Genomic DNA, 26,703 nt, shown 5'->3' on the forward strand with positions numbered 1-26,703 from the left:
GGGTGAAATTCTATGGCCTGAATTAAACTAGAGATCAGACTAGATGATCTAATGGTCTGACCCCTTCTGCCCTCAAAATCTATCAGTCCTAAAATCTGTGAGTCTATGAACTTGCTAGTGATCAAAACCGGTTACAATCTGATGGCTGAAGAGCCTAATGTGAAATTATTTGGTGGGTCTCTGCCTACTTCCTAGCAGATGCATACACATTGTGGCTACATAAATGTTATGGTTTTGTTTTTCTTGGGACTGCACCTTTACATTTCTAGGAGACTGCTCTCTGCAGGAGGTAGGTGCCATATTGTGAGGCAGAGATCCTGCAGACTGTTACAGAGGAGACACGCACACCGTGCTCTCACATGGAAATCTAACTTTGTCTTTACTCTGATTTTCACCCTGACCTAAAATAGAAACAATTCAGGCTGAAAGGATATGAAAAAACATAGCATTCATTACGTAGATCATCCTCTCCAACTGGCATCAGTTTCAACAAGGGGCCCAAAACTGAACAGACAGGTTTGAGGTACATTGGCAAAGACAGTGGGAGAAGCTCATGTTGCTGCTGGTCACTAATCTGTTCTGTGGCCTAACTGAAGACTTCAGTTTCCAACTCCATCGACCTGGCACCTTTCACCAGCACCAAAATCACTTCATGCATCTTTTGTTCAAAACTATTTGAGAGCCCCCAAATGACAGACAGCTACATAAACACTGATTTTTTGGATGCATCTGTGCCCAACCACGAGCAGGAAAATATCTGGCTTGGTTGACCCAGTCCATATTAGAGAGTGCCATAAAGCTTGCCCAATCTTCTGCAGGAAGACAGTTGAGCTTGGTCACTTGCAAGCCTGTAACGGGGTCATGAAGACTGCAAGTGGGCATCCCAGACTATTACAGATCCTATTAAATCTGATAGAAGGGTCTCATCAAAATGGGGTTTATTTTTCTGTTGGGGCAGTAACTGCTTGTAACACTTGAAACGTCAACAGCACAAACATGGATTCCCACAGTTAGAAGCCAGTTGAACAACTGGCCCAAAGGGTTGTTAATCAAACGATTCTCGTTATATTTTCGAAACTCCCAATCAACCCTGTAGTAGATCTGAAAATCTCCAACAGTAACGTGAAACAGATGTGTTGCATTTAAACAGAAACAGGTGAACTGATTAAACAGGAACCTAAAGCAGATGCGTAAAATCTTTCCATTCAAGACTGAATAGAGGTTTCCCTGACGTGTGGTACAGACACCAAATTAAAGTGTATTTATGGCCCAAAAAGTGACACTGTAGAAATTACAGCTCAGCATTGGAGAGCTATTCTCCAACATCAGTGACTTTCTTACCAACTCTCCAGAGCCAAAGATTATTTATCCAACTGCCACAGTCCTCCAGACTCCAAATGGCATGTGTAATTCCAGCTGCGTCCTCTCTGCTTCATATATCTTCACTGACAACAGAGATCTTGGCCACAAACCCAGCTGGTGACATGTGACTTAAAAGGGAATGCAGCACCCTCTTCTTCAGCTACAATAGGCTTCGTCTATAGTGCAAACAGTGCCCAAACCTGCATTCAATCCTGCCCCAGCCTTGGTCAGATGGAAAAAGGACCTAAAGAGCCGTGGAAGGAATCCCACCCTCTTCTCCTTGCCCATCCCTCCCCGCATGGTGATGGAGCAAGGAGACCCAACTGCTTGTGGCTTCTTCTAGTGGCATTAAAGCTGAACAATTACCAAATAGCTTCTAATATGGTACTTAGCTTCCCTCCTTCTATCCCCTCTGGACACATAAATAATCCCTATTGACTCTGCAGAGTAATTCATCACTAATCTCCCCAGGACACCTTGGCTGATTTAACGCCAGCTTCACTTGCAGACATCAAGTGGCTTATTGTTTGGTCCTCTCAGAGAAAGACGTCTGCCTGACTCAGAACATGCCCGGGAGACATGCCGTCGTTTCGCATCAATCTCCCTTACAGACATCCAGCACTTTCTCATTTTTCTTCCTTAAAGATATCCATTGATTCAAGCTGGTGTTACCCCTTCCCCCTCCGCTGCAAGACCAACACAGTACACCCATCATTCAGCCGCCAACTCTCTCCAGAAAAGGAAAGAGCAACTCAGTTTACTGCTCCACTCCTGGGCAAGTACTGTTAGGTCTTGCTCAGCTTTCAAAGAAGTGCAGTCACCTACTGCAAGGGTACCATGAAGTTATTCAAAGTATGCTAACTTTTCCTACCAAGAGGATGTCATTCCCACTCTTCCTCTCTCCCTGGGAAAAGAAATCTCTCATCTTTGACCAAGATCATTTACCTTTTCAAAAAGGATTCTCGTGGTTCTTGTGACAGGAACTGGGATTGGCAGCCCCGGAGACTGACAAGCTCTTTTTACTCACAGAATAGGTATAGCAGCACTGAACTTCTCCTCCACACACACACACATTCTCACATGCCCCATTGAATCCTGACCTAGAGAGATGGCTATAGGGTAAGAAGGAAGCTCATGTGCCATCTGATCTTGGCCTTTACTGAAACTACCAGCCAAGGCTGGCACATGGTATGTTTTTGGGATGCGGATATTTGTCTTAAAGGAAATGGAATGACTCCCTCTCCCCCACAACAGTCACCAAACTGCCATTCGATAATAGTGCCTGCTATTCACTGCCAAACCTGGCTGAATTTGAACTTGTGGCCACATCCCATGACTGATCCCCTGAGCTATCCCTATAATACACAAGAGTAAACTGATACACTGATATAAGCCCATTTACAAGTGTTCACACACACAGCTGCACTACTGCACCAGTTTAACATCATATCTTTTGTTAAGCCAGTGCAACTTGTGTGTGCAGATGAACTTTCCCAGTTACATGGAGAGAAAGTCCTAATTGCCTTCACTTCACTTTGCTTACAGAGAAATGTCACTCCTCTATAACTGGGCTTCAACGAGCTATGTCCAGACAGAGGTTAATTACTTCATTCCAGGAAGATGGTAACCCCACCTGTTCCTGCTCAAGGAGAGAGATGCTCACTGCCCTGTGTGGGAGGGACAAGGAGAAAACTTTTGGCTCCCTTTCACACTTAGGCTGATCCCAAGTGGAGCATGCAGAGGGGCTGAGCTAGTCTTGCTACTGCTTCTCCCAGCAGGGAGTGACTACACAACCTTCCAGAGCGACCTTCTCTCACAGCTGCCAGCACAGCCTGCCAGAGGTGAGGAGAGATGCTGCCATCACTGCTGGGTGATGTGGTTGCCATGGCAGGGGCTAGGAGTGCTCTGTGGGAGTGGTTCCATACCCAGTCCCCTTCATGTCTGGACTGAAGTGGTTGGAAAGTTGGAAGTGCTGAGAAGGCAGTACCATGTGGCAGACTGGTGTGATACCCAATCCTAGAGTACGTCTACACTGCAATAAAAGATGTGCTGCATGGCCATAGCTGGCCTGAGACAGCTGACTTGGGCTCGCAGGGCACAGGCTGTGGTGCTAAAAATTGCAGGGTAGATGTTTGGGTTGGGTGGAACTCAGGCTCAGAGACCCACCTCCTCTCACATGGTTTCAGAGTCTGGCCTCCAGCCCAAGTGCAAACATCTGCAGTTCACCTCAGTTACACCTGTGTGTATCTCTACCTATGGCACTTCTGTAGCACTCACCATGGTTCCTGTCCTTTGGGGATGGGCACTGATGACCAATTCCTGCACAGGAGCAACAGGCGTGAATGACCCACTTGCATGCAACAGTCCCAGTGTAATAGTCTTTGCCAAGGCCTCAGCTAGGCTAGCTGACGAGTGGCACACAAGTACATGCTTTCAGTACAACGCTCCCTTAGTATGAAAAACGTTATTTGCAATAACTGCCCATGTCCACACTGATTCACAGAGATAAACAACGTAAGACTCCTGGCCTGCACAGGACAAACACTACACGGAATTGTGCAAGGACACCATATTAAATCAGGGAATCCGAACACTTGGAACAGACAGAAAGAAAAGGTATAGGCAAAGGAAAGCAGAGAAATTTCCAGCTGAGAGCTGAAAAGAGACGAAGAGTTGATGAGGTCCAGAGGGACAGGCAGGCTGTTCCAGGCCACAGAAGTCTGACCAGAGACCTCTGACCTGGTGGACACTGGGGATATCAGGAATATCGTGAGGGAGGCTGATTTCTGATGTGGCAGAAACTGGTGCATGTCAGAAACACCACAGAAGAAGCTGTTCTTGAACCTGGTGGGAGCCAGGACACACCAGAGAGAGTTGGTCCTGTGACCTGGCTCAAACGGAACGTACTGGAGGTACTGTGAGAGAAACTGACCTTGTGAAACATTCAGAGCAGCATTTTGCATTCTTATCTGAGCCCTTTGCAGTTGGCTTATAGCTACCTGACATGGACTAGGGCTTGGATCTAGACTCATCAGGCTCCACAACATGAGTATTGCACCCACTGCACTGGAGAAAACCCCAAGGTTTCAGTGATGGTAAATGGCCAGGGGATAAAAAAAAAGTTTTCATGAGGAAGAGGATGAGGAGGAAGGTGACACTGAAGGACATTTACCAAATAATTTCCTAGTCAACAGAAATCAACTAGCATTCCAATTTTCATCCCCTTTAATTTATCCCAGTTAATCCCTTCTGCCACAGTCTTGTTAAAAATGAGCGAGATGGCTATTTCCCACTCCAGCTAGGTTTTGGCTTGTTGGGCCCTATGAAATATGAGCTCTGCCTGACCCTTTCTAACACAGTGTTAGTAAAACAAAATCATTCGAGTAGTTGGAAAAACCTCATACAGCTATTTTACTTTAAAGGACACGACAGTTTAGTGTAAACAAAGGGGGAATAAACTACGGGGATGTATGCACACTTACAGTCAATTGGAAACAGCTGTTGGAAAGTACTACAGCAACCTGAGAGTTGGATCTGCAACTTTGGATTTTAGGATTGCACAAATGCACTCTGTGTTTGCTTAGCATCTTTTTTAAAACAAACAAACAAACGAACACTTATTGCGTACGCCTGCGTGCGCATAAGATGCATTTCAAAGAGGGCAGGGAAAGCAACATGCTCATGGATGCCGATCCCCTTCCCTGATTGGAGAATTTCACTTTGAAAGACTTGGTGGAGGCTGGGAGGGAAGGATAAAGAAGCCGGGGAAGGAAGGAAACAGCAAAGGCATGATAAAATCCCTTGTAATTATTGTCTACAATCAACCCGAAAAAGCCACATACTACACTTGGAAGTAAATCTGACTATAGCCCGAGGAACAGAAAGGCATGAATTTAAAGGAACCTTTTGCCCAAAGATTTTTGCTTCTTTTGTCTTAAATGGGTATTGTGAGGTTGGGAAAGGATTATGGAGCTGTGAATTCTAAATAAAACAACAATTTTGGGGCACATTGTTAGGTCCTTACTCCGCCTTTACTCAGGGAAAGCGCCCATTGTACGTTATAAAATTTTTATTTTATAGGCTATTTAATGCACATGGAAAATGCTGGGTTGATAGCCCTGGAGATGGGTGTTTCCTAGTTGCACAGAAAACACCGCAAGCGTCCCTCGCTACTGCTCTATCCATTAGGCTCAAATCTAACCTCCTCAAAGAAAGAAATGAGAGTTCATTCTCCATTTTCCATTCAGTCCTTGGCCTCTCTATTAAGACAATGGGGTCAGAATGTCATTTGCTGTGGGCACCACTTATCTCGAGATGTTGGTAATGGGGAACAAGTCCCCATTTTGAATCCAAACTAGATCAGTAGCTACTCAAAGTCATGCTCATTTGATGATGGCTTGGTGGACCATGTGAAATGAGCTGATGGCACTCAGCCTAAGTCCTAGAATACAAGTGTCCACATCTCAGAACCACTTCCCAAGGCCCATTTGCTAGCAGTTGGAGAAAAGAAGACAAGGCCTGGAGAATGACCTCCGCTCTCACTCTTTCAGAGAATTCCCCCAGGTCAGGTCTGAGGCATATGAGCAGGGCAGAACAAGGACTGGGGGGAAAAGCTAGTGCCCAAGCTGTTCTTGTTCTTTGGACAGAGACACAAATTCAGTCCCTAGAGCTTCACCCTGGTGCCTTTAACCAGGTTACAGTTAACTTAAATGTATGAAAAAGAAAGATGCGCAAACAACCCAAATCTCTTGTTGACAACCCAAGTAACAGGCTTTCACCCTGAGATCCTCTCTCATCAATATAAGATAAATTCCACGTGTTTAAGAGAGCTAATCTGGGCCCCAGACACGTCAGCAGATCTGTCAAATGGAATGAAAATCCTGCTGCCCCTAAACAACCCTCAGCCAGCCACCAATGACATGCACAGGCAACTATTGCAGACAGAAAACTGTAAACCGACCCCCTTCACTGGGAATGGGGGGCGGAGGGTGTCTCGCTGACATGCCGACTAATGTCACATAAGTAACTTAATGAGAACCTCAGTGGGTTTCACCAAGCAATGGAAAGAACGGGCTTCATTTCTGCTGGTCTGGCTGCAGCTTTGCTTTTAACTGTTAGCTTGCTGGAGTGTGGGGGTGGGGGGTTTGAGGAATCCAACGCTTATTAACCTGCACTTCCTGCTGAGCAATGGAATGATTTTTTCTGAGTGCCACCTCAAAAGCTGTCTCCACCCCAGTTGTTGACACTCCTCTCCTCTCTGGTAGCAAGGGGAGTCTTCTTCTGCAGAGCTTAGAACTGAACCAAAACTGTTGTTTAGCAACAGACCTGCAGCCTAGCCGAGAATGGTTGGCAAAGGACATGCAAGGTGTGCATATAGCCCAGATACACAGCATATGAGGACACACAGGTCATTGCAGGAGGATATGGAGGATGCAAAAACATCTGCTGGCACTTAATATCTAAAGTGTCTCCTGAGTGTCTCTCACATTCGCTGCCTTCCCCACAAAGGCAATAATAATTAAAAAAAAAAAAAAAAAAGGGGGGGGGGGGGAGGGGCTGAAGAAAAATGTATTGGATCTGCCAGCATCCTTCAGGAGTCTGGTGTGCTCCCAAAGCGTTTCTCAGAGCAATATGCAGAGAAGAATGTGACAGCAAAACTGCTGCCAAATGACATATATGGTGCACAGTGTGCACCATTATGGGACAGCCCACATACTGTTGACTGCACAGTGGCCACATTCCCCACATACACTTGTTTGTGTGCGTTTATGCTAGTTGAGAGTCTATCTACTTGCCTGTGTTTCAATATAGATCTGTGGAGTGCCTGTGTTTTGGATGGCCAGGTGTGTTTGCAAACCTGTAAATACATTCGGGTCTCCAGGAGTGGATGCAATTCCACGTAGGCAAGCGCTCATCTGGGTGTGGATACATCTGCATCTGTGTGCACGTGCAGGTGTCCATGGTTGATCTCAGTGAGTATTTGGGTGTCCGTGTGTTGGGTCTATCTTTGCCTCTATGCACATTAACCATGCTATACACCATGAGTTCATAGCTACTACACTTACTTGGAGAGGAGAATGACGCAATTCTGAGCCCTTCGGCCATCAATAACAGAAAGCTCTTTAACCTTCCGTGTGGACAAGTATAGGTCCTCAGTTGAGCCCATCTCTTTCTGCAAGTAACCAGACAGGAAAAAATAATCAATGCCCTGTTTTTTCTTCCTCTTCTCCCTAGCCAACACCCACAGAATAAACCAAGTATATTAGGCAACAGCCCAGCCTAACCCACTAGCGCTGAACTGGTGGGGAGATTCATCCAGGAGGCAGAATAGGAGACAGGAAGTGCCAAAAATCAACTTCTAAAGGAGGAGGGACTCAGACAGATTTTCACCCCAATTCACTAGTCAAACAAATGCTGATCATCATTAGTTGTGCAGGATCATCCTAGCTTTCAGGCATTGGGCCCGATTCTGATCTCACTCCATCGTAAATCAGGAGTAACTCCATCAACAGAGTTATACTGGTGTAAAACCAATATGAGAGCAGAACCAAGTGCATTATGGTGCAGTGCACATGCGTGTGTATATCCCCAGGAACACAGGTCTATTCAGAAGCCTGAATGGCCTCCAGGAGGAAGTGCCTGCAGTAGAGGTTGCCTAGCAGTACGGAAAGGTTGCATTCCAGTTGGAGGCAGTTGGATAAGAGTCCTTATATTGTCTCTTAACTATTGAGTTCACCATTGGAACACAGGCCTGCCAAATTCCCATTGAGCAAGGGATGCCAAGAAACACAGAGAAACGACATGATGAGTGGGATCCCTGGAGTCAGTCAGCTGTACTCGCCGCACAAAAACGGGAACCAACGCTAATTTGATGTTCAGCAGGAGCATGCTCCGTGCTGTCTCAGAGCCAGATTCTCCAGGCCACTGAGGGCCAGAAACTGACCCTGGAGAATTCCCCATTAGGAGAATCTCCACAGGTGTGATGCTGGCAGAGGCAGCATAACCGTCTCTGACGTCAGCTGCCCTCCAGACCCCAGCGTAAGGAAAAGGAAAGGGTTGAGTCAGGGGGCAGGAAGGGGCATGGCTGGAGCAGATTGGCACAAGTCCTGATCCTCCACTGGAGTCAGGTCTGTTAGGGAGCTTATGCCAGCAGCTGAGTAGCCCTTCCCTGCAGCTCTAGCTTCTGCAGGGCAGCTGAGGATAAGAGAGCTGCAACCAGCTCCCTGTAGTTGTCATTGTCCGCTAGTAATGGAGAATTAACCAGGACTTGAGACCCAAAGATGCTTAGTGAGTCTGTTCTCCTCTTAAAGGGCTTGTGTGACTCTGAATATGGCTAATGGAAGCTCTGCACAGGCATGTCTAGAATAGACTTTTTTAAAGCTTTTCATCTCCAAACTACTTTAAAGGCCCTAGTTCGTACTCTCACATGGCAGAGAAATAACTGATGTGCCTATTTTAGGGACAGCCATAAGGGTAAGGCTCCCATTGGGAGTATTTCCCTTAGGCTCTTGTGAAAATCCTAACCTAAGAAACTTGCCTTAGGGAGTTGTTTCTACCACACAACCTTATCCTTTGTTGTCCCTTAACATGCTGAAAAATACTGAGCTGACCAAAACCATGTATCAGCTTCCCCTGGTGGCCAAGGTTCTGATAGGACTTTCTGGGAAGGGAAGTTCCCAGAGACTTGGTGACCAGGGTTCACTATAGGACCGTGGGGACTAACTGCAGAACAAACCCATTTTCGAAAGCTATGCCTTCCTTTGAAGTGTTCTCTACTCTGATTTTATTTAAAGTGCCCGTAGTGCGATGAGTAGACAAGTGAGCCTGAACTTCTTCACTTCATGCGCACACACTTCTGTCTCTCCTCCTGGTCTTTGAGGACTACGAGCCTCCCAAAGAAGGTGGACTGAACCGGACTCCTCTCTCATCTACCTTCTCTGCTCTTCAATTGCCCTGAAGGGTCACTGTCAAATGACCTGAAACCTTCTTCCCAACTCAAGCCTCAGCATCTTCTTCCTGCCCTACAGACAGAAGCTTTTCTTTATTGACTGTTTTGTGGCTGGTGAAAGGGACCTGACGTGACCAGCCTAGAGACTGAAGTCATCTCCAAAGCAGGTGTGGGCAGGTCAGTGTAAACTTTCCGCACAGTGCCCTACTGCGGAGTGTCACACACGGAACTGCAGAAAGCATTGCTACGGTTGAGGAGGACTTCACATTCTATGTCCCATTGGTTCCTTCCCCTCTCTGCTAAAAATGGTCAAGAAGGGGACCACTGAGAGCAAGCTACACTGATGGGTTTTCCATGATGTGGTCACCTGTCAGTAGAAAACAGACCAAGACCTCCACATTTTGCACAATTGAGTGAAAGGATGATGCTTGTGTTCAGCTTCCTCCCACTCCGGATGAATGCAAGTAGGGGAACTCCTTGTACCTCCTCCCCACCCAGGCAGGATCTGGTGAAAATCGAGCACTAGATGAGCACAGGGCCCCTTATTTGCATGGTGCTGTGTGTTGTCTCTGGTCTGCACACCACAGGAGAATCTTGCAAGCCAATAGTTTGTTTTTAGGAGGCAGACAGTGGTACTCACCTGCTTACAGGAGGAAGGGTTAGTTAGCAGGTCCTATGCAGGCAGCAGCCGCAAATAACAGAGAAGGAAACATGCCAAACATTAGCCACGGAGATAAAGATACCAAGTTTAACAAAGAGGCAGATTTTAGCCATACACAGTTTTCTAAGAGAATAAAATTATTTGCAAGTAACATAGGCCCAGATTGTGAAAAGGTATTTAAGCACTGCTCTGCTCATGGAAAGTCAATGCCACTTGGGCCTTGCGACGCTGAGTGGCAAGTACCTTTAAAAATCTAGGCCACAGTCCTTATCCAAAGAGCTGCCAAGGTTAACATTCCAGGCTCTGTTCTCCTCTCCTTATGCATGTGCATAGCTCCCCATTGTTAATCATAACTCATTGTGCTTCTAGAGCAACTTCCATCCAGAGATCTTAAGGCATTTGACAAACACTAAATAATTAAGGCTCACGACACCCTTCTGCAATTGGTATTATCCCCATTTTATAGACAGGCAAACTAAAGCACAGAGAGCTCAAGTGATTTAGTCAACATCATACAAACAGTCAGTGGCAGAGTCAGGAGAGGAGTCCAAGAGACCTGCCTCTTAGTCCAGTGCTCGTCCACTGGACGCAACACTGCTTCTGCCCACAGCAGGAGATACATGTGCCAAGGGAGGGGAGAACAGATCCTTTTGTCTTTAAAAATAAAGAAGCAGTTTAACAAATGAAACTGGAAAAATATATTAAGACCATGTTAATAGTAGCAAAAGAAAGAAATGCCTTATTTACACGCTCACTTTCTGTTTCAAATGCAAAAGAGCAGAGATTTGCTTTGACATTTTTCTTCACAGATATTTGGATGAAGTTTAAAAGTCACGAACCCAGAGTAAACACATAGTTGGCCAGAGTGGAGCATTTCCAACAATAAAAAGGAAGAAAAGACCAAGTGTGAATCAACTGGAAAAGTTCTGATCAGATTTTAATTCATGAGGAACTTTGGTTGCTTGTTAAAAATGGTGAGGACTTATTGATCGGAATCCAGTTTGCATTGGAATGCATGTAGATGAAAAGGAAATATCATCATTTAAAGGAGCAACAAAGGAATATTTAAAGAAAAAAATGTGTAAAACTGAAGCCAAAGCTGGAATAGAGTCAATAACCTTTAGTACAAAAACATACTACTGTATTCTACACTAGTATATCTTACATCAGTGATACTGCAGTGTCTGGGGCTATTGTTATAAAGTACTATAGTATTTTTATAAGGATCAAAAGGACCATTCTGAGACTCCTGGAGGTCATTCTCGGAGGATGGCTCCACTCCAGTGGGAAGGGGTTAGGGTCAGGTTAGATTATGGCTGAACCGGCCAAACTGCTTTTCAGTGGTTGGTAATGCAGCCATAAATATTATGTTTCTAACTAAGAGTTGGCAGACAAGGACAGCCTCGGCTTTAGATTCTGGGGCCCAAAGGAGGCAAGACTTTGGAAGGCCTTTCCTAGTGATGAAGCTCCAATGTTTACATCTTGATGTCATGTGTTGATGCAACATCACTGCATTGTGATGGTGTCTTGCTGCTGTTATGGCTGCTAACACATACAGATGGCAACTGCCTGTTTCAGCACGGATTCAGGGTTCCCCTCACAGCTGTGGTTATTGCAAATGCCTAAAGCCAGCCATGGACAAGGAATGAATTTCATGTACTTTAGTCTGACTAAATTGGATTCTTACTGAGGAGTAAATACCTTAGGAGGATATTTTGGGGGTCTTTTATCATGCAAATAATCTGCCTAATCTGAACATCCCAAGATTAGGACAGTTCTGGTCAGCCAGTAATCCTAGCAACCCCACTGAAATGTCAAGATATTTGCAGGGGCAGAATGAGGACCAAAGTGCAACATTCCCATCATATAATGGAACCTCGAAAGCTTCCAAGTTGGGATGCTCATCTAGACACCTTTGGGTTAGTGAATCGGAACAGTTCTGCTAATCCTGCTTTTATGACGGCTGGAGATACGGTGCCCAGGTTAGTTCTTTACTGGAATCAGTTTGCCAATGCCTGATAATAGAGGTCTGATACCTAGTGCATACTCAGTGGTATCGTCTAAAGATGGAAAGGGAAGCCTTGACTAAACTCCTTATGTTTGTGCCATTAAATCAGACTGTGCAAGTTATTTTAATATGTTTATAATTTAACACTGGATGAAAAATTACGAGAGAAGAGTGAGAGAACAAAGCTAACTAAATCTCACTTGGTAATTCTGCAACACTATAGGGGGCAATATTTAAGCATCAAAATAGCTTCTAGATATCATTTCCGTGTCTGTCTTCAAACTCAGGAGCAATGGCCTGATTCTGCAGTGTTGCAAGAAAGTTTCCCCGAACACATTCCAAACGCTAGAGAAATCTGGGGGAGGGAAGGAGGTAGAAGTACAGCCCCGTTCCTGCTGAATCTCATTCCTGGGAAGCAGACAGATTGTAGGTGACTCGCTTTCCAAGAATAGGAGGAGGGGGAAAAAGACCTTCTAATAAATGGCTGCTATTAGAGTATGATGTTAGTGTCATAATCTGTAACTCGGACAGTTTCTGTAACTCAGCCAGTTTGGCCAATATGTTGTTTGGAAAAAAGCAAAAGCAAAACACAGCTAATTCTGGTCACATAGCTCAATACTCTGTAGCTGCCCAGAGTTTTACCCTGGAGGAATAAGAAGGAAAAAAAAGATAGAAAGAGATTAGGAGCACTGAATACAAAGTTCAAGAGCTTTACAGAAGCTAGCTGCTGCTCAGATCAAATCAGAGCATTACCTGCTGGGATCTGTAGTATCCAAGGGCTACACATTTGGATTAAATATCAAGGCAACAGCATGCTATACTTTGGCCAACGGTTCCCTACCCACCTCCCCACTCTTGTGCTTTTCTAGGGAGCACCAAACTCTCAAGCAGAAGTAACCCCCTACTGGTTTCTCCCCACCCCCACTGGTGCCAGTGAAGGGTCCAGTCACTAATGTGTCCCATCCTGATCCAGAGTCTCAAGAAATTCAAGCCCTGCAATGCTGGGGGGAAAAGAGCCCCACCCTTACCTGGTGTCTTTGATAAGCAGAGAACATTTTTTCAAAATCCTCCAGATCCAGCACCCTGAAAGCCTTTAAGTCATCGATTTCATGCCAGATTGTGCCATGGATCTTCTCCTACAACCCAAAAGAGAAAAATCATACGTTCAGGAGACAAACCACAGTGAAAACTTGTAGCTAAGCACATCCAATTCCAGCAAGGCAGACCCAACTATTGTATCCACTCAGCACAGCACAGGATGCTGCTGTCATTTGGGGGGCATGTTTTGTTTCTGGAAGACAGAGTTTTCTAGTCCAAAGAGAAACATTAATACAAATTAATGGGGCTGTTTTTTTAACCTGGGCATTTTGCAATTTGCATTACATCGATTCCCGTTTAAAAATGCCACTTTCCAAGACTAGAATACATCATCGCAGATACCACTCAAGATCCCATGGGTACATTTCCTTCCAACAGTGGCAATTGCTGCAGATGAACATGGTCATGTTGCAGCAGGGTTGCCGTCATAAGAAGGAAATTTAACAAGGACTCTAATGTGTGGGAAATCCCAGACACAATTCTCTCCAGCTGCAGATTTCACAAGACCTTGCTGCAAACCTTAACTGGGTGTGGAATACACCCTGCAAGGGGATCAAGGAGTCTTCAAGGTTTTCCCTCCAAGTGACTCTCCCCCAATCTTTAAAGGCAAATCATCTCCTATTGGATGGGCTCCCCTGTCCACACCAGAAGATACCCACAGGTCTCAAACAGATATGATCTGTATCCCAACCTCTCAAACAGCAGCACTGACAGTCACAATGGTGAAGGCAGCATGATGTAGGGCAGACTTCCCCCATCCGGTAGGTGGTTACCATGAAAGAGGGAGTCACCAACATGGGGGAAGCCAGATGCCCTCTCACAACTACATGCTCTCCACTGTCACAAGGAAGCTTTTGAAAGCCTTTGAATTTTAAGGCCAGCTGTCATTCTAAGCTAGGGTGACCAGATGTCCCGATTTTATATGGACAGTCCCGATATTTGGGCCTTTGTCTTATATAGGTGGCTATTACCCCCCACCCCATCCCGATTTTTCATACTAACTATCTGGTCACCCTATTCTAAGCTAGCAGAAGGATTGTTGTTGTTTCTTGCAGTCTCAGCAGAAGCACCATGGACTGAACAGCCCCTGGAAACTGAACTACCTTCTCCTCCCCGTAAGTTGTCCCTCCAGGGCAATAGCACTCCACTGAGGTGAAAAAAGATCAGACTACATAATAAGATAGAAATATAAAGGAACTGGGAGAAATCTCGGCGGTGAAGGTGCTGCAAAACAGCCCAGCAAGGGGGTCTTGTGGACAGCAAGTAAGGAAAGCCAATGAAACTGCCCCCAACAGGATCTAACTCTGAAGTACCTAAGGTGCACCCATGCAGCAAAGTGTGTTAACACGTCATTATAGGAACTAATTAGGAACAGGTTCCACTTCCCATTCACACTCATCAGAGGAGCAAGAGAAATGTAAGCCACAAGGCTCAAGGAAGCAGGAAAAACACCTGATGTGGGGACCAAAAAAAAGGGGAGGGGGGCTGAAGTGTCTGGAGGAAATTCCTAACAAGGTGGGAAGGTGCAAAGCAAAACCAACACCCTTCCTCTCTTGAGGCAGCTCGTGGATGCATAAACAGAGGGAGGAAAAGCAGTGTGAGTGAGGGAAAGTCATCACAGCCCTGGAAAACCTCCTGTATGGAGTAGAACCCAGAATCTAATAGGCTCACCAATAGTTTTGTGACTTTTTCTACATCCAGGGTGGTCCTTTCCGGCCACTGCAAAGTCACGATCATAGTCATGACATTTGGACCTTGCCACTAGAATGGGATGAACTGGCTGAAATAACAAGCAGCCCAAACCTCAAGATTCAGGAACCAAAGCTAATTTTCATGTTCTCCCATTCCTGGATTCCATTTCCAGTCTCAACCAGAAGCATCCAGACAAAGTTAGTTCTCATGCACTTTCCAGCCTGTTTTTGTAGACCCTAAAGTTCCAGACAAGCACCAAAACTTCTTGATGTTTCTCTGAGCTCTCAACCCTTTCTGAGTCACCCCATCACTAGCTGGATGTGTAGCTGTACTATTTGGGGTGGGGGAGTCTTTCTGGAAAAGCCCTAAACCCACGGATGGCTCTATGTATTTTGCTGCCCCAAGCACGGCAGTCAGGCGGCTTTCAGCGGCATGCCTGCGGGAGGTCCGCTGGTAACGCGGATTCGGCGACATGCCTGCGGGAAGCCGGTCCCGCACCTTCGGCGTACCCGCCACCGAATTGCCGCTGAAACTGTGGGACCGGCGGACCTCCCGCAGGCATGCCGCTGAAGGCAGCCTGACTGCCACCCTCATGGCGATCGGCAGGCCACCCCCGGCGGCTTGCCGCCCCAGGCATGCGCTTGGTGCGCTAGTGCCTGAAGCCGCCCCTGCCTAGACCCCATCAAAATGATAAGCACTGAGAGAAGTTGTGTGGCACATGTTGTGTAAAGTGAAAGTCTGGATGTGACCAAAACAGCTGCTCAAACTCTGTTGATCTAAATACCAGGCTGGAAATCTGTAATGGGAGCAAGATTTCCTTGTGGCTAGAAGGATCATGGGAGGGAGGCAATTCTCACTGGATTTCTGATCTGCCTGGGAACAAGAACTATAAAGGGAACATCAAAGCAAGTTTCCCCTGTCATGTGCTCCCCCAGAAAAAAATAAAAAAGCAAACAAACAGAAAGTTACCCCTACTTTTTCTGATTTCAGAAGACATTCGTGCCAGGTATTGTCTCATCTAAGCTGGTTTGCCCATCTCTTGGTTTTATATTACATAAACCTATAAAGACACATCCAAGGCTGGGACAGTCTATGTCATGAACAAAAGAACTTCAATCCCAGACAGCCCAGCTTAAGTGCTGAAGAAGTATACCAGTTAAGGAAATCCCTTATGCAGAGAGGTGCGGGCAGAACAGCCTTCAGTACACAGAGTGCACACACGGAGGGGCTGTCCCTTCCATTCTTGTGTTGAGACTGACCCTTGAAAAGCTGCAGCGGGCTGCTAGACAATTTCTTCTGTTGCGCTCTTGCTGCTTGGCTGATAGTTTCTTGTCATTGGCCAGAGAGACTGAGCATTTTAAGAGAAACAGACTCACATAGTGTGGTTGCTATGATAAATGATTCCCTTGGCTCCATAAAAATATTTATGGTCCCTAACTAGCAATTTAAAAATAAAAAATTCTTTACTTCTTTTTTTAATTGTTACAAGCCTGCCAAGCTCTGTGGTTTCTCTGCTTTGCACAAGTCTTGGCCCACACTGAGAAACTAAACCCAGGAACTACATTTCCCAGGGTCCCCTAGTGATTAGCTAAGAAATGGTGGGAAGTGGTGTAGTTTGAGAAACATGGGATTAGTCAGGATGAGTCATAATGAAGCGTTTGCTCTACTGAGATGGGCTTTTGGTGCATTATATTTATAACCTTCCTGCAGTCACTTCATTTCCGCACTTGCGTGTTTGAAATGCAGCACAGTCTGCTGTATGCCCAGAGGGTTATGAAGATGACAAAGCAAGGGGCTGCACAGGGCAGGTAGTCCATACAGCCTTGTCCTCTGTTGGCTGCCAGCTGTTTCCAAGTCATCAAACTCCATCATGCATCAACATAACTTCACAGCATGAGTGAGCCATGACTTCACTTTGGGAGGCTCCAGACACATTCCGGACTCTCTAGTTCTCCTACAAGTCAAGAGAAACCTGTGAAAATTGTGAATGTCCAGTGAATTTTAGGGCAGGCAACCACTAGATGCATGCAAACTATTCACAACTGAAAGGTGAAACTGCTTGAAATTTGATTTTTTTCACATTTCATTGCGAGCTTGAAAATGTGATGAAAAATGGATTTTCCCCCTCTTAATAATGGATCCCTTTACCCATGTAAACAAACCTATTTGGACTCATTTTGAGGAAAAAGTAGCTTCAATTTTTTTTTTGGAGGGGAGGCATGGTTTTGATTGACAACAGCTACTTTGTCCCATTTCATTGCAAAGCAAAATCTGAGACACAAAGAACCACCTGAGACAACAGTGAACATTTCAGGGGGAGATGTTGCAATCCTATCTCCCCACGTAGTTCTGTAACAGGGTGGCCACCTCCACAGTGCCCTCTCATGGCCTGGGGTGGCTCTGCAGCAGCCCTGCCTCAGTTTCTCATTTTCAGCCTGCTTCAGCAGCTGCTGAAGGGGCTTGCTGTTGTAACTTGGGCCTCTGGCTAAAGCCTTAACCCAAGTCCTTCCCTTCCTGGGAAATAGAGTTCCTTTGTTTGTTTTTGAAATTGGACAAAGTCGTTGCCCCAGTCTCAAACTAGTCCATGGCCTCCTTCCCAAGGGGTCGGTCTTCTCTCTAATTCTTCTGCCCACCCTCTCAGCTTGGCTTTCAGCCCTTCCCTAGCTCCTTCCTTTCCATCTTTCCTCTCAGCCCCTCCTGGGCTTCTCTGAGTTGCTGCCTGCTCTTTCCTGAAGAGCCACCCCCTAATGCCTGCCTATCTGGGGTCTTTCACAGGCCTCTGCCTGCCTTGTCTTTTCCTCTTGCCCTCACAACCTTTCTGCAGCCATCTGCTACCAACACTTCCCTTTCTCCCCAGGCCGCTCGGCTAGGTCAGGTTGAGTTACATGACTTACAGGTCACATGACCTTCATTTTCCCCACCTAGGGAGGAGAGCCGGCTGTGTCACAGATGGGGTGGAGCCCCATCTCCCTTTAAAAAGGCCAGTCCCCAGTGGTAGGATCCCCTCACTCTGGGACCCATTTGGGGATCACTCTTTTGGCTATGGCATTCATACTGGTTTAAGGAGCTGTCTACTGAAGAATGTCTCAGCACCTTGCGTGTCACTTTCTGTAGGAAGGAAGAATCTCCACTGATTTCAGTAGTAGTTCATGAACAATGTTCCCACAGAACAGAGCTCTCCAAGAAATTACAGTGTCCCCATCGAAGCAGGACATTCAAGGGTTCTACCCTGAGAATATTTGTACAAAACAACTGTTTTTTCCATCAATATTAATAACCTGTAATTTTTGCCATTTTCCACCAGCAACTACAACTTTTCACAAGGAAATCCCACCGTGTTGTCACGAATCCACCACAAGTGGAAATTTGTCATTTTCACAGCAGCAACAGTTTCAGGTTTTTGTGGAAAAATTCAACCTCAGGAGCTACTGATAGCTCATCTCAATTGATTGGCCTCTTACAATTGGTATGCGTACTTCCACCTTTTCATGTTCTCTGTATGTATAAATATCTTCTGTCTGTGTGTTTCACTCTATGCATCTGAAGAAGTGAGCTGTAGCCCATGACAGCTTATGCTGAAATAAATTTGTTAGTCTCTAAGGTGCCACAAGTACTCCTGTTCTTTTTGCAGATACAGACTAACACGGCTGCTACTTTGAAACCTTTGGTTGATATGTGATTTTTTTTCACTCTGTGTGAAAAGTTATTTGCACGACTCTTTTCACACAAGAGAGGTTGTGGTATATGCAGAATAAAAGCCTTTCTGATGAGGCAATCTCAGCACAGATCCTGCTGGGTTTGGCTGCTAGAGAGACTCCCTTTCAGCTCATTTGGTAGAGCCACTACTGGCAGTTGGAGGACTCCTAACTGGGCAAGTCCATTTGATAGTATCTGGCCAGCAGGTAACAGGAACAGATGTAGGCAAGTAAACCAGTTACTCTGGTAGCTTCAAATGAATTTACTAGTACTTATTATGAAGATAAAGAGATAAGAGACAGAGTTCAAATCCACATCTGGAGTCAAACTTTCAGGTTGTTTAGATCTGGTTCATATTTTGAACTAATAGCAAATATCCAGTCCCAGCCATAGGCCTTGTATAAAACCCAGGATGGAATGATCTGGTCGGGGAAGCAACCCCCATTTTCAGTCTAGGAGCAAAGAAGGAAATCTTCCCAGGAGTTCACAATGGCCACACTGCAATGCTTAGTGTCTCTTCCCCATCCCTTTTAAAACCAGTAACTTCCAACAAACAGTTGTTGTACTGGAATGGAGCTGCGGCGTGGAAGGCATTAACTAGAGCTCAGTCTATTGTATCAAAGTCTCTTTGACACCAGTCATCAATTCAGAACAAAGCTAATCGAGGTTGTGTGTCTCAGGGTGAATTAATGAGTCATTGTTCGTGAGCTGGTGCAGTTTCCTCAAAGCACAAACATCTTTCAGCTGAGCGCTGGGTGAGTTCCCTTTCCTGGAGTGCCCATGAGAATTGTGGGATGCGATTAATTATTGCCAAGTGCTTAGACAACAAGAGTTAGAAAGCAGCTCAGCATTCTCATAATGCACAATAGATGGGCACCTTCCTTCCCAAGCCAATGTTAATGCTGGTGAATGGGGCGGGATCAGCTGCCCTGGATGTCACTCTCCTCTGTGGAGCCACAGAAGTGGTACAACACAGACCATACAAGTTTCCGGCACATGAACACACAGTGCCCCAGCCAACGTAGGCCTCTCAGGGCCCACAATAAGGGCAGAAGGGGATTTTACTCTGCACGGCCAATTCAGCACTGGGTCTCTGTGCTGAGCCCAGCAGCCTTTAAAAATAAGGGAACAAAAACAACCTTTGTGGTAAATTTACATTTCTCAAGACATTTGCAGAGGACCTGCGATTTCCCCCTCCCTTCTCCATTTCCATTCACTCCAGCACCCACAAAGGTGCTAACTGCTCCTTCTGGATCCTGTCAACTCTCCTCCCTGTTTTGTCCAGAGGGGATGGGCTGCTCCCCATAGAATTAGGAGCCCCAAACCTTGACCCTCATTCACTTCAAAACATGCTATGGTCCAAGAGATCACCAAGTCCCTTCATCAGCTCTTGGGGTAGGAAGGAAGGTCTTGTAGTTAAGATGCAGGCTTGGAATCAGGAGATCTGGATTTTATCCTTGTTTCTGCCACAGACGCCACATGTAACCTTGTGCAAAGCACTTAAACTTTTTTTCTGTCTTTTGCCTGTCTTGTCTATTTAGATCATAAGGGTAGGGCCTGTCTCCATGTGTATGTACAGTAGCTAGCATAATGGGTCCCGGATCTTGACTGGGGAATCAAGGTGCTACTGTGATACAAATAATAAACCATTTCTATGCCCCAGCTTCCCCATTTGCAAAATAGAGATACCACCTCCTACAAGGTGGATTGATTGTGAGGCTTAATAAATTAGTATTTGTGGGGTACTTAGAGACTGCAGGGATGAGCACCACAGAAATGCCAACAAATAAGTAAAACTAAAGATGATCCCATTAAACCAGCCTTGGTCTGGCTTGACTCTGGGTTCTGAGGGTAGGATTAAAACCCATAAGTTACTCCCCACAGCAATGATCAGAGAGGAAGTGCCCAGTAGCGGCTTGGGGAACCCACCAGCTCTGAGGGAGATGGCTCAAACATGTTCCTCTCCCTTTTAGTGAGGAACATCAACTTATGGGGCACATTTTGTCACAGCAAACAACCGTCCCAGCTATCCTCCAACTGACAGCACCACAATCTCTGGGATCCACGGAGAGCTCACTAAGTCAAAACACGAACACTGACCAATGCTCCCATAGGAACATCCTGCCCCCTACACCTCCCCAAACTATTCCACATTCCCCAAAATAGCATCTTTTACCCACCTCACTGCCCAGCCCTTCAATTTTATTAGCACAGCTGCCTCCACTCCTAACCAGAGGGCAGGATAAGCCTGTGGTTACTGTGCACTAAACAGAAACACCTGTGCCTCTCATTTTTTAAAAATATATGTATTGTTGTTATTTCTTTTCAGCGCACTAAGTCCCATGTTCTAAAAAGGAAAATAAATCCCCACTCTTACATTCTCTCCCACACCCCCACGTGGCCCTGACAGACAAGCACAGACGGTGCAGCAAATATTTCACTTCGTTTTATTTTAAAGAAAAGGAGAGAGAGTGAATTCTTGTGGCATTCCAGAGGTCCCCAGACACTCATTCCGAATGCCTGAGTTGGGCCCCGGGTGAGTTTCAGTCTAAAAAAGAACGTGGGTTTCTAGGCAGCTATCCAAATTCAACACAGACACTTTTTTTATCTGTGGAAAAAAAACACCCAAAAGAGAAGGGAAGAAAAAAAATCCAGCAGGATGGGGAGAAGCAGAGGGGTGGGAGTGGCTGCAGGGGTGGCAGAAAAGGGGCGAGCTGTGCAACAGTCAATTTGAATTCTTTTCCGTTTCTCACTGCCCCGTCTCTTAGGAATTCTCCCACCAAGAGGGAGAGTAAAGGCAATAAGCTGCAAGTCTAACTGTGAGAGGGGCAGAGGTGGGTTCACATACAGCCATGACGACATGAGTGATGACAGTGACTGTCCCCTCTGAGGGGCTGCCCCTGCCAGAGTAACGTAGGCTAATTTAGAAGTCAACTCCGCAACATCTACCCTATGCTCTGCCCACAACATGCTATCTGGTCACACAATGGGGATGCTCTTGTTCCCTGATGGGAGTCTGTAGAAAGGGGCTAGCTCTAGGCATTAGCCAAGGGGACACCTGGTTCTGGTTTATGTCATAAGATCCACTGTGGCTGCTCTCGTAGTTATAGATACACCTGGATCTGATGCAGGAAAGTCTAGGCTGTGCCTTGCTCATGATAATGCAGTCCATTGGGATGAGGTTCATTGCGGAAGCCCTACACTAGGGCCTGTTGGGAATACACATGGTTCAGACCCACAGGGTTCCAATGTAGCCGTGAAACCTTGTGGAAGAGAACACAGTGCCCTCTCTTACAACAGCGACCTTGGTCTGAAGAGAAACACGAAGGCATCAACTTCTCGCACCCTGAACGTCTCCCCACTGGCACCAGCCAACCCGCGGGAATGCCTGACTAGGGCAGATAGGGTGCTGAGGGTGCTGCGGTGTCTTACCTCGCTCAGTTTGGCCCAGTTGAAGGATTTCAGTGGGTGGGAAGGCTGTGGGATAGATTTCTTCCTCAGGCTGGTCCCACTGTTGCTGAAGATGGTTGTGGGAGGGGGCATCATCCCCATGCTGAAAAAAGGAGGGGCTCCAGGTGGGGGAGGTGGCCCTCCTGGTGGAGGTGGCGGAGCAGGTGGAGGGGGACAGCTGGAGAATGGGAGTGGGGGTGGCAGCGGGGGCAAACACTCCATCATCAGAGAGGAGGGCAAAGCTAATGGGCCCCCAGGAGGGGGTGGCGGAGGGGGTGTGAAGGAAATGCCACCTCCTTGCTGGAAAACAAAAGAATAAGCAAAGGATGTTTAAAATGTACAGTAACTCCATGTTGCCAACTGACGTGATTCTCTCTCACAATATTTGGTGTTTTTCTGAAAGCCCCAGATTGCAGAGTTTTGTGATAAGGGAGAATCTCAGCTTTCATTTGAAAGATAAAAAGTAAGTTTCTAGCCCTCGTGGTAACAGAAAAGAGCTTGAAAATATGACCCTTAAAATGCTCAAAACACAGAGCCAGTATAAGAAGGCAAAATGTATTTTTCTTCTGATCCCATGAATTTTGGGGGGCTTACACATAATTTTTGAAATAATGAATACGTGCCAACTAACCTCACTAGCACAAAGACAGGAGGGAAGCCCCCATCCATAGTGACTAGCTTCTAAGGGCTGCATTTGGGCTCCCGGAGGCTGAGGCACTGTGGGAGTGAGGAAGGCGCTGCACCAGGCAGGACGTAGCTACTGGAAAGGTTAGGCCTGCGGAGTGCAGAAGCAGCCACAGACCCTCCAGAGGCACCACAAGGAGCATTTGTCACCTCCATTTCCTATACCTGTATAACTGGTGACGTTTGCATTCCTCCACTATCTCTGGGAGTGAGGGGCAAACACGCTCCATTTGGGGGTTTTAACACAAATTATGGACATCTGCCACATTGTGGGAAGGGACACGCACCCCTCAGCTTTTTGTGCATGGTTAAATGAAGAGGGCGATTACAAACAAAGAATGGGACAGACTATCTATAGACATGTGGGCATTGACCCCTGTATATTTTACCAGGGCACATACCCTGGACCCTAATGCAGGTCCATGCGGCCTTTATGCTGCAATCAGAGGTGTGATTGCGACATGGGCTGGCATATCTGTGCTAGCTTCAATTAAGTGAGAACAGCTACAAATAGCTGTGGCGATGCAGCAGCCTGGGCAGCAGCACAGGCTAGCAATGCAAGTACGCACCCAAGAGTCTTAGTGTGCTTGTACAACCTATGCTGAAGCCCATGCTACCATGTCTTCATTGCTATTTTTAGCCATGCTAGCATGGGTAAAGCTAGTGCAGGTATGTCTATCCATGCTGCAATCAGACTTCCGATTGCAGCGCAGACCTATCCTAAGCCTCCAGCTTTGCAGCTATATACTCAGACTCCCTTGGTATGGGGGGCAGACACAATTCATCGTTATTGTGCCTTTGCTCATTATTCATTCGCTTCTGTGGGTTAAAGGATGAGAAGAAAAGTCTCAACTTCATACCGAGAACTCATTGAATTGAGCTACCAGGTCTGTCATTTGGTCCCGGGTCTGGCGCAGTTCCAAGGATTCTTTCTGCAGCTTGTCCTTCATCTTGTTCAATGTTTTCATCATTTCATCTTTCTCTTGGGTCTTTATCTCACATTCTCTTTCCTTCTTTTCCAGTCTGCTCATCAGCTCTGTGTGTTCTACAGAGAGAATGAGGAAGCATGACTGATTAAACAAAATCCATGAAAGCTCTCTAAGGAGATGTAAGCTAGATTGAGATAAATAATGCAAACTGGTGGTGATGGGGAGTTATAACCAGGAGCAATGGGATGAAACTGGGCCAAGGAATATGTAGACTGATTTTCGGCATATATTACTTGACAGAGGCTTCTTCGGCTGTCGAATAATCACCTGTGAAAATTTGTGGAAGCCCCATCACTTGAGCCATTTAAGCTAGACTAGAGAAGGCATTGGGAAATATACTACTAGGACCAAACAAGCATTGTCCCATGGGGATATGGACCGGAGGATCAAAAAGGTCATCTCCATCTCTACTGTCTATCATTGTGTGGTTAAATCAGGACATCTCCCTCAGTTCTTCAACCAGAGAGAGACCACGTACCTTTTCTGAATTTCTCCGCCTGATCCCTCCACTGTTTCACTTCATTCTCATTCACCAGCCTGAAAGATGAAACCAGATTATTTATGGTCTATTCTGAGCCATCCAGCCCTGTGGGCAACTAGCCACAATGAAAGAAGACTGGAAAAGACAACTTGCTGAATTGTAGTATTTACATACTGGATCAGATCACTGGCCTATCTAGTTCAGTATCCTGCTCCCCACAGTAGCCAATACCTGATGATGATATAATTGGCCCTTAATGTGTCTGCATTATTATTTAATGCTATACATGGGGTAGAGGGGGATCCTTCCTGATCCCTTTTGTGGTAAGTGGATGTCCTGACAGTATGACATCTATTTACTTTTATCACAGCCCTCGTGGCTAAAATTACTACTACTGCTGGGCACAAATTATCCTGACACTTTTTTAAGTTGTAGGTGGCCTTTTTATTGCACTTTTGTAGTTGTGTTTTTGTTTCTTGGAGAGAGGCTGGCTACATTTTAGATAATGTATCAATTGCCAGACAATGTCAATACCTCAGACTGACATGGCCGTTTCTCACTAGTGAAAGAAAATACTCAGGAGAAGGAGTGATTGGATAGGCAACAGAAGGAGCAACTATGAAAAAAGACCAGGTGCAAGGTCTACAATGAGGTCCCATGTTGGGATGGAGAGAAGGAAGTCAACTATAGTGTATTTTTCAAAACAGCTAATGAGAAATTAGCTCTGGCTCACAGAAGGCACTGTATAATTTTTAATAGAATAGAATTTAGTTCTATATAGGAGTTTATACTCAAAGTATTGCAAAGCACTTTACAGTGTCTAGACCAGAGGTTTTCCACCTACAGCTCATGGGCGGTGAGTGGCCCCCAGAGGTCCCTGCAGAAGCAAACGGTTTGGCAGTGGAAGGTACAGTGCAGCAGAAGGAATGGGTGCACGGGAGGAGTTGAGTGGAAGGATGGCTCACGTGACCACCTCTCTCACATGAAGCAGCTCACAGAATGAAATAACTGGAGAATCATTGGCCAAAACCGCATGTGGGTGAGGGAGGGAGCAGATATTTTATGGAGAGGTAAAAATTATTTATGCTATTTTGGCTGCTGATTTATTTTATGTTATTTGAAATCTTCCTGAATTAACCCAAAGCCATGGACGAAGAAGATCTAAGTAGAGCTGGTCAAGTTTAAGAAAATGTCAATGAAACTTTCATCAACACTTTAAAAAAACAAAAAACAAACAATTTTGTTAACATTTCATGACTTTTCTTCCTTGATTTTCCACCAGCTCTATAGCTAACAGAACTCAAAGAGCACAGGAAAGTAAAACATACCCTGGAAAATAAGGAACAGATTAAGCTATAGTTTGGAAAGCAATTAACTAGAAAATTTAACAGCTTACAATAAAATATAACCTAGATGCAAGCTCCTCAGTGCAGGGACCTGGTATTTTTTTTTTTTTTTTACAACTAAAGTGCTGGATAACAGAATTAAGTAAGAATAATTAACACAATTTACATCTTAATGATGTTCTTGACATTGAAGTTGTCCAGTGGAGCTATATCTGGATCATCCCCTTTCTCATCCTGAAGAACGATTTGTTGTAGTATCCTGTCTAACAGCTGCCACTGCTGGAAATGTCCCCCATTCCGCTTATCTGCAGGGAGAAACACCAATGTACAAGGGTTACTATTAACATCTGAAGATGCTTGGAATCCCTGTATTCCCCAGACAACAGGCCAATGTTCCTCGCTTTCTTTCTACCCATCTTAACAAAATGGGTGGGGGTGGGAGAGTTTGTCCCATTGCAGGTAAATTATAGAACATCGGTCCTGGTTCTGCATGGTCTTGCACCTTATATTGTCATTTACACTTGAGCAACAAGGGTGTAAAATCCTATCAAATCAGACGAGTAGGAAAACTGCATGCACAATCATGCACCTAATTTGCACATTCAAATTCCATGATTTCTACTGCAGATCAGGTAAGTGTGTGCAGAAATGTACCTACAGAGGTGTCTCCATAGGTCAGAGTTGTGACTTTGCTACTTGCTGGGGGCTGATTTGGGGGGGGGGGGGTAGTATCTAGATACCACAGTGCCCAGGCATTTTACAAATATTTATATTTACAATTTGCATGCTCAGCTATCTGTAATTCAATTCAATACAACTTTGTGGAAATAAGCTATAAAAAAAGTTAACAATGTGTTTTAAAAAAAAAAAAAAAAAAAAAAAAGCCTGATCCCTCTGGTATGCATTGAAGGAGCCAGGATCTATCTTGGATAGGAATATACACAGTGTACACACAACAGCGGGAAATGCACTGCAGGATTGGCCCAATGGATTTCAAAGTCTGGCCCTTTAAAAGCTGTTTTTACTAAATACTTCAAAACTGCTGAACTGTGCCTCTAACCCAACAACATTCCTATCAAGTTTAGCCCTGCTCTGGTAGCACATTCTGGGCTCAACCTGAGCCCCAAATCATATGTGCTGTCTTGTACCACATTGAAGAATTGACTGTCATACAACTGCCAGGTGGGTGACTGTACTTTTAAATCCAGCAGGCGCCCAATAATGCTAGGGTTACCATATTTAAAAAATAAAAAAAGAGGACACTCCACGGGCCCTGGCCCCACCCCTT

General features: G+C 45.6%; 1 protein-coding gene across 1 annotated transcript in view; it reads right to left on the reverse strand.

The window, feature by feature from the left end:
* The window catches only part of DAAM2 (dishevelled associated activator of morphogenesis 2), a 214,619-nt gene that overhangs the window by 27,020 nt on the left and 160,896 nt on the right, over window positions 1-26,703 (reverse strand). The window contains exons 11-17 of the mRNA XM_029911034.1: window positions 25,582-25,720; window positions 24,067-24,125; window positions 23,460-23,644; window positions 21,898-22,215; window positions 13,008-13,115; window positions 9,951-9,983; window positions 7,428-7,534 (exon numbers count right to left, since the gene is read on the reverse strand). Of these exons, the coding sequence (XP_029766894.1) occupies window positions 7,428-7,534; window positions 9,951-9,983; window positions 13,008-13,115; window positions 21,898-22,215; window positions 23,460-23,644; window positions 24,067-24,125; window positions 25,582-25,720 (949 nt within the window). The remainder of the gene's footprint in view (window positions 1-7,427; window positions 7,535-9,950; window positions 9,984-13,007; window positions 13,116-21,897; window positions 22,216-23,459; window positions 23,645-24,066; window positions 24,126-25,581; window positions 25,721-26,703) is intronic.

Source organism: Terrapene carolina, unplaced genomic scaffold, assembly GCF_002925995.2.
Source record: "Terrapene carolina triunguis isolate 2854851 unplaced genomic scaffold, T_m_triunguis-2.0 Scaffold85, whole genome shotgun sequence".
NCBI classification, from domain to species: domain Eukaryota; kingdom Metazoa; phylum Chordata; order Testudines; family Emydidae; genus Terrapene; species Terrapene triunguis.